General features: G+C 44.0%; 1 protein-coding gene across 1 annotated transcript in view; it reads left to right on the top strand.

Moving 5' to 3' along the window:
- The window catches only part of wdr37 (WD repeat domain 37), a 29,670-nt gene that overhangs the window by 6,461 nt on the left and 10,824 nt on the right, over positions 1–12,385 (top strand). Inside the window, exons 5-9 of the mRNA XM_053636504.1 lie at positions 5,543–5,678; positions 7,441–7,512; positions 8,197–8,241; positions 9,763–9,839; positions 10,611–10,845. Coding sequence (XP_053492479.1) covers positions 5,543–5,678; positions 7,441–7,512; positions 8,197–8,241; positions 9,763–9,839; positions 10,611–10,845 — 565 coding nt within the window. The remainder of the gene's footprint in view (positions 1–5,542; positions 5,679–7,440; positions 7,513–8,196; positions 8,242–9,762; positions 9,840–10,610; positions 10,846–12,385) is intronic.

Raw genomic sequence — 12,385 nt, 5'->3', positions numbered from 1 at the left:
ACCACAGAGAGTAAGGACTTTTTGTTTAATGTCTCATCTGATCACTGTGTCCCTGTCACTGTACTGGGGCATTATTATTATTATTATTACCACCACACAGACTGAGCACCTCCTGCTGGCCTCACTAATACACTTCCAGCAGCAACCTTAGTTTTCCCCAGGAGGTCTCCCATCCAGGTACTGTCCAGGCTCAACCTGCTTAGCTTCAGTGGGAAACCAGGTGAGAACTGCAGGGAGATATGGCTCTGGCGATTTTACTGATACCCGTAACTGTAGTACCTGCGGATAACCGACTAATCAACCGATGCTTTTAAATGTTGATGCTGAATGAAAACACTCAAAGTAAAATATTGCTGAACTTTATTACAGAAATAAACAGTACTGACTGTACCATGAAAATGTACTGTTCTTTTTAAAAATTAAATAAATATATAAATATTAATATATATTAAATATTAACATAAATAAAAGATATACATCCAAACTAAACCAAAAAAAAACCACTTAAACTAACACAACGAAATTGGTATGCGATTTTTTTTTGGCCTCTAGAGGCCGCTCTTGTACCGTATAATGACAGCGGACCCTTCTCGGCCGCTCCCGCAACGGACGCAACCGGGAAAAACTATCAGTGTGGATTTTCACCGATAACTGACAGTTCCAGCGATCAGTTATCCGTTCCGATATTAATCAGCAAAACCGATCGATCGGTCGACCTCTAGTTCGATCCTTTCAGATCCAGCGCAAAGCCTTTATACAACTCGCCTGCTTACTACAAACAATCTGAAATGTTCACTAATGCCTTGCTTGAGCACAAAATGTAGACGATAACGATTGTGGATGTGAGAAGGACAGTCATCCTTTCCCCAGGAATTCATAAAGTCATTAATGTCCCGTTATTACGTTACGTTAGCTACCACTTTTTTTTTTTTTTTGCTTAGCCCAGTGGGTTTCCCGGGAAACCAAATCATGACTGTACAGCGCATTGGAGCTTTCACTTGGCCAGTAGGCGAGCTAAACAACCTGTCATTTGTCTACCACTGTGAATTATATTAGTCTATTTGTCTTTTTTCATTAATACTGGTATCGGGAACAGTTTTCATGTCTCCGGTCTTAATAGTTAAGTATATCTGTACTTTTCAGTATGTTTTGTTCAGTACTTCTCCCTATAAACGTTTACATAACAATGTGTTTTATATCGTACTGGACATAGTTAACAAAAGCTTTGTGGAAAATCAGAGCCGGACCTTCCCTGTCTGTCGAACTGTGACGTTAAACACACTGAGGATGTGCCCAAGCGACGGTCCGAGCGATCGCAAGATACGCGCGGCAGCCATTTTGTGTACATGCGCACCTAGTTTAAAGCAAATATATTCCAGCCTTAAGACTTCATCATCTGTCGTGTATCAGTCGAAATTGGCGGGAGGTTTAAATTATAACTTGAGTGTATGTCGAAAGTGTGTAACTCGGCGCGAGCAAGTTTTCCAAACTCGAACGCAGTGACCGTTTGCCGCGATAAAGCGACTCGAGCAATCATCATCATTATAACACGCATTCACTGCAAATTGTTTTCTGTATGAAGTGATTGGTTTAAAATGATTCTTTTGACCTGAATTGTGATTGTCATTAGCTTTAGTTCCAGTTAGTACCCATCCTGAACAACTGGAGCTCTTTGTGTCCTTTCCTGTGGTTCAGTTGGATTGAAACTGCTCTCTTCTCTCACTCTCACTGATTTTAGCGTTCAAATTCTTTCCACGGCAAAGTAGGTGGACCTCGAAACTTCAATGTGGTGAACTGGGAGTTGTGGGGTGGAGATTCATGGGTAATGTGCTTGACTCCTCCCCCTCCTCCTCCTCCTCCTCCTCTTCCTCCTCCTCCTCCTCCTCCTCCTGTGTACACCAGAATGCATGAACTATCTCACTGCCAGGGGGATTATCAGATTATTAATTACAGAGAAAAATATAGAAAAGGGATTTTTTTTTTTTTTTTTTTTGTGGTTTACATAAAATAGAAAAGTGTGGAAAAACAGTGGTGTCTTTGCATAAGCAGTGATCACATCTCACCCTTAAGGACTGATTCCCCTGCTTGGATAGTTCTGTGTTGTGGTATTCCTTTATTACAAAGGACATATTCTAGGATGTTATTTGCAAAAAAAAAAATAAATAAATAAAAATGATTTTCTGCTTCAAAATGAAAATCATCAGGTGTTTTCCCAAGGCTCTTGATCGGTCCATGTTGAAACTGTTGTCACTTCTTTTTTGAAAGTTTTGCCCAACACGTTTTATGAAAATCTCACTTTAACTACAGGGAGATTTTTTGGTTGTTTGTTTGTTTTGCGTTAGGGGTGGACAAATCATGACTTCATTAGCTAACCCTAGTTCAGTTCAGTTTAATTTGTCTAGAGCCTTTAACAGTGGACATTGTCCCAAAGCAGCTTTACAGATATATATATATAGAAATTCAGGATATAGATATTAAATGTATGAATTGATCCCTAATGAGTAAACCAGAGGCGACGGTGGTGAGGAAAAACTCCCTAAGACGATATGAGGAAGGAACCAGACTCTAAAGGGAACCCGTGAATAAATAAATACACCCCTTCTATAAATGTGCTAATACTACATGGTCAAATAGTGCAGTTGTGTAACCAGGAAATTCATTACAGTTTCTACATGAAGTCTGTTTTGTTGAACTTCTCCACTGATCACTGATGGAGACTTGAGTGCAAAACTGATTGTGGTAATTACAGTCCTAAAGCTATCGTAGTAATTGCAGTCCTCGCCATCATAGCATAACTGTTCATATGAATTGAGGTCCAAAGCCATGTTTATAGTTTTTAAGTGGTACCATCATCAGTAATCTCAGTGATCTCAATGATGATGGGGACATCCTCAGCAGCAGCATGTGACTTCCAACTGATGAGAACTCCAACCAGAAGTAGGGCATCCGGATGGATCAGTCAGGTCCGGAGAGCAGAAGGGGTCAGGATCACTGGCATCTCAGGAGTATCATGTGTAGCTCGACAGAAAGAGAGAGGGAGAGAGGGAGAGAGAGGGAGAGATTATTAGGTATGGTTATTGTCCTGTAATGGTTAAGGATAATGTACTTTGTGTGAGTGCAAGCAGGGACTCCATCAAGACTAGCTATGACAGTGTAACTAAAGTGAAAGCCAGAAGGTAACACAGACATGAGGGCTCTCTGGGACATAAAGCAGCCAGCCAGTCCACCATCAACAAACCTGGGTGAAGACGTGAAAGTGGAGGGGCTTCAGCATCCAAACATCCCAGTTCACCACAACACTCTATCCCTGTGAGCCTCTAGATCTGCTCCTTTACCTAAAGAAAAACTATTCACAAAAAGCTCGACTAAACAAATATGTTTCCAGCCTGGACTTAAACACTGAGACTGTGTCTGAGTCCCAAACACTAATTGGAAGGCTGTTCCATAACTGTGGGGCTTTGTAAGAGAAAGCTCTGCCCCTTGCTGTAGCCTTCACTATTCAAGGTACCAACAAATATCCTGCATCTTTTGATCGAAGTAGGCGTGGCGGTTCATAAAAGACCAAATGTTCGCTCGGGTACTGTGGCGCGAGACCATTCAGAGCTTTATAGGTCAATGGTAGTATTTTATAATCGATGTGAAATTTTACTGCTAGCCATTGCAGTGTGGATAAGATCGGGGTGATGTGGACATATCTTCTGGTTCTAGTAAGGACTCTTGCAGCAGCGTTCTGGACTAACTGGAGCTTGTTTATGCTCCTACTGGAACATCCAGACAGTCAGGCAGTACAATAATAATATTTCTGCATCATGTAGCGACATTATATTTCTTAAGCAATATTTCTGAGATGAAAGAAGGCTATTTGAAGTCTGCTAACCATGCGCCATTTTCCGTATTCTGTTTCATGAAGTAAGAAGCGAAATCACAACAGATGATTATAACTTACGTTTGCGTAAAAATATTGTTCATAATGTATGATCTACAGTAATAACGGACTTAGCTTACCACGTCTCCTACCTTAAGAAGTCCTTCTTTCTCGGAGCTGTTGAAACTGCTTGGGGGCAAACCCAGGCTTTACCCACAACCTCTTTCATTTCACTCTACGTCTTTTCAGGCGAAGAGCGATGCACAAAGACAAAGCCTTTGGTTAATTGGAAATCCCCACCCATTATCTAACTGTCCTCAATCACATGACTGCTACCACTCAGGAAGGGTGACTGCTAATACATGGTTCCTCTGAGATACATGAAGCTACCCAACCTCATCATTTTACAGGGTTGCCATGACCCGAAGAGTTGCACCTGTTCTGCTGCTTTGTTTGAGCATGCTCAGCTCACACAGCCGCTCAAAATGGATTTTACGTTTTACATTTCAACGTCTCAAACAGGTTCTGTAGGTGAGCGTTCGGACAAGGAGCTTCTTCAGCTCTGGAGTAGTGCATACGGACGTCCATAGGGAGGGTTGGTTTGTTTTTCTTCATTTTTATTGAACCTATTCATCTACCAGACGATTTTGAAATAATAAATGAATAGCAGACAAGCTCTTCTCCTGAGTGCCAGAGTTACTGATTTGTCCACCCCTGCATTTAATACGCCATTTTTAAGACTTGGTTTGGTGTGTATTATAATGATCAGAAAAGTTGGTCCTTTATTAGCTTCATTCCAGACCTTTAACAGGCCCGGATTTACTCTTCCACCGCACGGACCAAAAAAGAGTCTTAAACACTGGGATCTAGTTTGTGTTACTGGTTCCTTTAACCCATTTGTTTCATTTTTCATTTCTCTAGAGAGCAGAAAGCAGTAGAAATGCCATGACGTGTAGAGCTGCACCTTTTTTGCTGCTTTGTTTGAGCATGCTCAGCTCACACGGCCGCTCAAAATGGACTTTACGTTGTACATTTCTACGTCTCAAACAGGTTCTGTAGGTGAGCGCTCGGACAAGGAGCTTCTTCAGCTCTGGAGTTTGAGGAACGTTGTAATATTGAGAACTTCCATTTCCACCGGTTCCTTTCAGGTTAAGAAAAGGGAACGCGTTCGAATCGTTAAGTTTATTTCGAGTCTTCGTGCAGGTTCGGGCTCACGAATGCGCGCTCCTTGGTACTTTATGTCGTGCTAGACGATTGCTTGACTAAAACCGAACCTCTGTTTAAGGCTCCATGTTTTGATGTTTTGCGTTTGTTCCTCACAGCTGACTGTGGATGTTGTTATTATTTGTTTCATTTGCACTCTTCATGGTTTCGTCTCACGCCAGCGTCGTTGCTTTTTAAGTGCTTATTGAAGTGCTCGCCAGCACAGGCCACACTTATCTCCCATACAGCCTGATATAGTGTGAGAGCTCGTGTTGCTGTGAACGCTCTCAAGGCAACATGCGGAGCGTGAACATGCTGCCTTAGCGGACCTACGCTTAGACCATAGTGTTTGGTTAGTCGAGATGACCCCAGGCTTCACGCTGCACCTTTTTAGCTTCCTACTTTGTTATACGTGTGTATATGTAGGTGTGTGTGTGTGTATCCAGATTCTCATTCTTCCTGTAATCGCTCTAGATCGTGTCCAGTTTCAAAGCCACCACATCGCGTGCCGTGTGCCAGCTGGTGAAGGAGTACGTAGGCCACAGGGACGGCATATGGGACCTCAGCGTGACCAGGACACAGCCACTGGTTTTGGGCACTGCCTCTGCAGGTACGGTCTCCCACGATGCACCACTCAGTGGCTCTTCCTCATCGAACACTTAGAGAGCATCAGGAGCGTCACACGACCCCTTATTTTCATACTATATGCATACGCCAGGCTTGAATTCACCATCATATGCATGTTGTTTACATAAGACACACCCAAAAGTCGTGAAAAAAACAACGTTTAGGCTTGAGGAGCAGGCTACATCGGACCACAAAAAAGAAAAGAAAGCAAAAGAAATATTACCAAAGAACAAATATAAATGAAAAACAAAATTACAGTATGATAATGTTATAATTATTATTATTATTATTATCACTGTGATTTATCATTATTTTCGTGACAAGGATATTGCACATACACTTACACGTTTTCAACTAGTTACTCCCTTTCTACACAGCTTAACCAAAGGCATCAAATCTGAATCAGAGCGATACACACTCCCGGTCAAAAGTTTGTGGACACCCGACTGAAACGTTTCTCGTGATCTTAAAAACCTTTTGATCCGAAGGTGTGTGATTAAACGTGTGAACGTATTCATTCCTTTCATTAGATGACTAACATGTTATTTACAAAGAAATATTGTTTTAAACGGACGACTCGGAGCGAAATATTCGGAAAAGCAGCCGATGAGAGTTCGGCGTCGGTGTGAACTCCTTTAATACTGTTTAAAAAGCATCTCGGGGAAATTCCTCAAGAAATCGGGTGAGGAAAAACGCCAAGAATACATTTCTGGAAATTCTAGGCAAAAAGTGCGTCGACTTTGAAGATGCTAAAATACTAAATTATTTCGATTTATTTCGATTTTTTTTTATCACGACTTAATTCCCGTAGTTCCATCTGTGTTACTCCAGAGTGTTGATGACTTCATTGTTATTCTAAAGTGTGGAGAGAAATAAATAAATAAAGACTGAGTGTGTCTAAACTTTTTACTGGTAGTGTAGATTTTTTTTTTGTTGTTTCGTTTGTTTTGTTTTGTTTTGTTTCATCAAATTAAACTAGCCAAACAGTGAGGGGGAAATAACATTGTCTGAGGGTTGGGTAGGGCTCAAAACGCATGCGTAAAACTCCTTCATTCATTGGAGAGAAATATGACGACAGGAAAAAAGTCAATAAATCTTTTTGCCAAGTTCGGATAGAAATCATAATAATCACAAAAATGAAAACACAGAGTCACGCTCGATGCGATAATTATCGAATTGAAAGGGTTAAAACGTTTTGTGTATCGAATACACTTTATTTTCTTACGATACGTTAAGAACCGGGGGGGTGTAAACTTTTGAACAGGACGATCAGTGTAAACTGTTATTTTGTTTAAAGATTTTTCATTTAGTACCGCCCTTCAGAAGCTACATAAGATATTAACACGTTTCCCAGAAGACAAAAAAAATAATCGATCATCCTGTTCAAAAGTTTACACCCCCCCCTGGCTCCTAATGTATCGTGTTGCCTTCTTGAGCGTCACTGAATGTTTGCACCTTTTGTAATAGTCGTGTACGAGTCCCTCAGGTGTCCTCGGTGTGAAAAGACGGATCTGAACATCATATAGCCGCTGTTGGAAAGGGCTCAAATGTGTAGAAGAATGTGCAGGACCTGGAGGACAGAGGACACTGTATTGTGTTTATATTACGTACAGGGTTCTCGTGATGTGGAGTAACTTGAATTCATCACACGCGTACAGGACAGTAAACCATATGTCGTAACCTGCTTGCTGACTCTTTTACGTTTTAAAAATGACAGCGTGTCTCTGCGTGTTATTGTTCCCCAGACCACTGTGCTATGCTGTGGAGCATCGAGACAGGGAAGTGCTTGCTCAAGTACGCTGGTCATGCTGGATCAGGTGAGCAATGAGGGGGTGGGGTTTGTCCTTTAGAGGAGGTAACACTAGCACTGCTTTCTAGTAGTAGATAGTGCATTCAGCATCGCATGTATGAAGGAGGTTGTGTTGCTATACTGCTCCATGCAGTAAGGAATAAGCACTTTGAGGACATGCTGTTTTCGGAAATGAATCAACGACAGGGTAGCGTGATGTCAAGCAGAGTTACTTTTACCACCCTGCAGTTGATTATTTTCTTACAGCGTTGTGTTCCGAAGTGTTTTATTCCTCGTATACGATAGCAGTGATTAGATTGTTTATTAACCAGAGAATGGCACAGCGTTCGTAATCTGTGAAACAATTTAGTTCCTGTTATCATTTGTTAGAGCAGCTATTATAAAACATATTAAATAAATCTTAAATAAAAGTCTTTACCACATCACAAGAAGCTGTGATTGGCCCTGGAGCCGGCACTACTGTCAGAGCTGCTGGTATAGGATCTTAATCAACAGCTCCAAGACCAGTCACCCACACTGTGCTGTAATTATTGTATAAATCAGAGAATGTGTAAATGTGGTGTCGTCCTTAAGCATGGGGTCGTTTTCCCAGGAAGTTTCTGTAATGTTTTTCATATCAGAATGTGAACGTATCGGATCGATCCAGACTTTCAGCTGTGACTAAATTCTTTCTTTTTTTTCCCCCTTGCAGTTAACTCGATCAAGTTTCACCCCACAGAGCAGATGGCTCTAACAGGTTCGTCTGTCTGTGTAATTAGAATAGTTACTGCCTTTTGTGTGATCTGTTAGTGAGGACAGTGCGAATCCTCTTCAAAGTGCTTTCTTCACAAGCGACGACGGCAGACGTGCCCGCGAGTGATGACCGTAGCAACGACGGTAGATGCGCCTATAAGCGACGACAGCAGATGCGACGACTGTAGACGTGCCTGTAAGCGCCACAAACGACGACAGTAGACGCAACGACGGTAGATGCGCCCGTAAACGACGACAGTAGATGCGACGATGGTAGATGCGCCCATAAGCGACGACAGTAGATGCGACGACGGTAGATGCGCCCGTACGCGACAATGGTAGACACGCCCGGAAGCGACTACAGTAGATGCGACAACAGTAGACGCGCCCATAAGCGATGACAGTAGATATGACGACAGTAGACGTGCCCGTAAGCGACGACAGTAGATGCGATGACGGTAGGCGACAACAGTAGACGCGACGATGGTAGACACGCCCAGAAGCGACTACAATAGATACGACGACGGTAAACACACCCGTAAGTGACGACAGTAGATACGACGACGATAGACACGCCCATAAGCGACGACGGTAGACGCGCCCGTAAGCGACGACAGTAGATACGACGACGGTAGACACGCCCGGAAGCGACTACAGTAGATACGGCGACGGTAGACGTGCCCGTAAGCGCCGACAGTAGATATGGCGACGTTAGACGTGCCCGTAAGTGACGACAGTAGATACGACGACGGTAGACGCGCCCGGAAGCGACGACCGTAGATACGACGACGGTAGACGCACCCGTAAGCGACGACGGTAGACACGCCCGGAAGCGACGACAGAAGGTACGACGGCGGTAGACGCGCCCGGAAGCGACGGTAGACGTGCCTGGAAGCGACGACAGTAGATACGACGATGGTAGACGCGCCCATAAGCGACGACGGTAGACGCGCCCGGAAGCGACGACCGTAGATACGACGACGGTAGACGCACCCGTAAGCGACGACGGTAGACACGCCCGGAAGCGACGACAGAAGGTACGACGGCGGTAGACGCGCCCGGAAGCGACGGTAGACGTGCCTGGAAGCGACGACAGTAGATACGACGACGGTAGACGCGCCCATAAGCGACGACGGTAGACACGCCCGGAAGCGACGACAGAAGGTACGACGACGGTAGACGCGCCCGGAAGCGACTACGGTAGACACGCCCGGAAGCGACGACAGAAGGTACGACGACGGTAGACGCGCCCGGAAGCGACTACGGTAGGTACGACGACGGTAGACGCACCCAGAAGCGACGATAGAAGATATGATGACGGTAGACGTGCCCGGAAGCGACTACAGTAGATACGACGACGGTAGACGCGCCCGGAAGCGACGATAGTAGCAACGATGGTAGACGCGCCCGCGAGTGACAAACTAAATGACATGAGAGACTAGCGTTATTCCTGCACTGTTTTATTCTCACTACATGCTAGTGATAAAAGTTTGGTGTGTGTGTGTGTGTTTGTTCCTTCTCACAGCGTCTGGTGATCAGACAGCTCACATCTGGCGCTACATGGTGCAGCTGCCTCTGCCTCAGCCTCCATCCGACACCAGCGTGAGTGTTTTAAACCACGTTTTAGAGTCAGAGTGCTGCCACACAGCTCCTCCTTTCCTTACTCTCGCTCTACATCCATCTCTCTTTTCTCTTGTTTTATCTCTCTCTCCCTCTCTCTCTCTTTCTCTCTCACTCTTTTACGGTCTCTTCCTCTTTCCCTTTCTCCTTCCCCAATCTCTCCATTTCTTTTACAGTCTGTTTTACCCCCCCCCCCCCCCCCACACACACACACTATCTCTCTCCATTCTTGCTTTCCCTTTCTCCCCCTCTCTACCTCCTTTCCGCAGTCTTTCTCTCCACGTATTCTCTCTACTTTTCCATTTTCAATTTCAAACTGCTTTATTGGCATGATTGTTCACATGCAGTATTGCCAAAGCATCTCTCTACTTCTCTTCCCCTCTTTTCTCTCTCACACACAACTTCTCCTTCTCTACGTCTCTTTCAGTTTCTTCCTTCTTTTTTTTTTTTACTATCTCGCTTACTCTTTCACCCTCTCTCTCATTCACAGTCTCTCTCACTATTTTTCTCTCCCTCTTTTGCACAATTGTGCCTCTACTCCATAATAATACAGATTATATCATATGACAAACAGCCACAGCACTGTGTAAAGAGAAGCTTCAACTTGTCTCTCTACTTCCTTCTGTATTGTTATCTTTGGACAGCATCGCCAGGTCATTAGATTAAAGTATAAACTCATTGTTTGCTCTCCTGAAGTACTCTCTCTCGCTCTCTCTCTCTCTCTCTCTCTCGCTCTCTCCGTGATGAATTCAGGCGTCGCTGGATGACGACGTGGATTTCTCCGATAAGGACGATGCAGATGGCGACGCGGATGGACCCACTGAGTGTCCCACGGTGCGTTTAGCCAGCACCACTCTGAAGAGCCACCAGGGCGTGGTCATCGCCGCCGACTGGCTCGTCGGCGGCAAACAAGTCGTCACTGCCTCTTGGGATCGAGCTGCCAATTTGTACGACGTGGAGACCTCCGAACTCGTCCACACGCTCACAGGTCCTACAGTGTAAAAGAAATGCTCAGTTCAGTGATCGGTTAATAACGTTCAGTACATACGATAGCCGACTCTGCTTATAGGGAGCCCAGGGTATAACTAAAACCAAACACGGCATTTAACCATACGTGTGAGTTGTTGCATACAGAATTGTAGGAAGAATCCTGCTTTCTACACTGATTGCAGCTATCAAAAGAAATTCAGTTTGTGCCAAAACTGGCGTATTGAACATAACTTTTCAAGAAATGTATAAAATTATCCAATGAGAGAGAAGAAAAACACTCTGAAACTGAAACTGAAGTGGCGAAAATGTAGCATGGTCTTCAAATAACCAGCGTTCTTTGTTCACAGTTTCCTAAGCTTCGTTTTCGCTGATCATGGTTTCTGAATGCGCTGCCAGGGTTTTCGTTTAACTCTCCGCAAGTTTACGTTCACCAATCTGGCACAACTCTCACATGTGGGTGGTGCTTAACAGCGATTTACTCTCATATATCCCCCCCACAACATTCCAATGGGATTCAAATCCATACTTTGAATAGGCCATTCCGTAACCCTCCATTCCCTCTCTTTGAGCCATTCCTTGCTGGATTTGCTAGTGTGATTAGGATGATTATCCTGTTGAAAGGTCCAATTTCAGTTCAGCTTCAACTTTCAGACAGACGACCTCACATTATCTTCAAGCATTCTTTGATATGATGCAGAATTCACAGGTGAATCAATGAATGCAAGCTGTCCAGTCCCTGAAGCAGTGAAGCAACCCCAAACCATAACATTTCCACCACCGTGCTTCACAGTTGGTATGAGGTGCTTCTCCTGAAAAGCCGTCTTTGGTCTGCGCCAAACATGTCTGCTCTTACAGTAGCCAAACAACTCTATCTTTGATTGGTCTGTCCTGAGCAAATTATTCCAAAAGGCCTGGTCTTTCCCTGTATTCTCGTAGGCAAACTGTAGTCTTGCAAAGGATTTTTTCTGGCACGCCTGCCATGCAGGTCAAATTTGTGCAATCTCTTTCTGATTGTAGAAGCATCAGTTACAAGACTTACTAGCAGGTCCTGTGATGAAATTTTGGAGTTCTTGGAGACTTCTTTTTGCATCAGACGGTCTGCTCTTGGGCTGAATTTGCTGGGACGGTCAGTCCTGGACTAATTGCCAATCGTTTGAAATCTGCGCCACTTGTAGATGATTTTCCTTACAGTGGAATGATGTATTTCAAATAATATGGAGATCTTTTTAATTGCCAGACCCATAGGCATCCACAGTCTTTTTTTTCTGAAGGCCTTACAGATCCCTTCAGATCTTGGCATGATGACACCACACACCTCAATAACAAAGGGAACACCAGACACTAGACACGAGAGGGGTAAAAGTAAGAAATAAGACAGGTTCCACCTGCACTCCCTAATCAGGTTCTAATCACTGGCACTCAATCCTGAACACCTGATGATAATTTTTACGGATTTGAAGCTGTGATAAACGTACTTACTTAATTTTTCCATGTGACTGATCTGTTTTTTGTTCATTTAAATGGTGAAACGACTACAA

Source organism: Ictalurus furcatus, chromosome 1 (genome assembly GCF_023375685.1).
Source record: "Ictalurus furcatus strain D&B chromosome 1, Billie_1.0, whole genome shotgun sequence".
NCBI classification, from domain to species: domain Eukaryota; kingdom Metazoa; phylum Chordata; class Actinopteri; order Siluriformes; family Ictaluridae; genus Ictalurus; species Ictalurus furcatus.
Note: the sequence above shows the minus strand (reverse complement) of the source record. Positions and strands in the feature narration are given on the sequence as shown.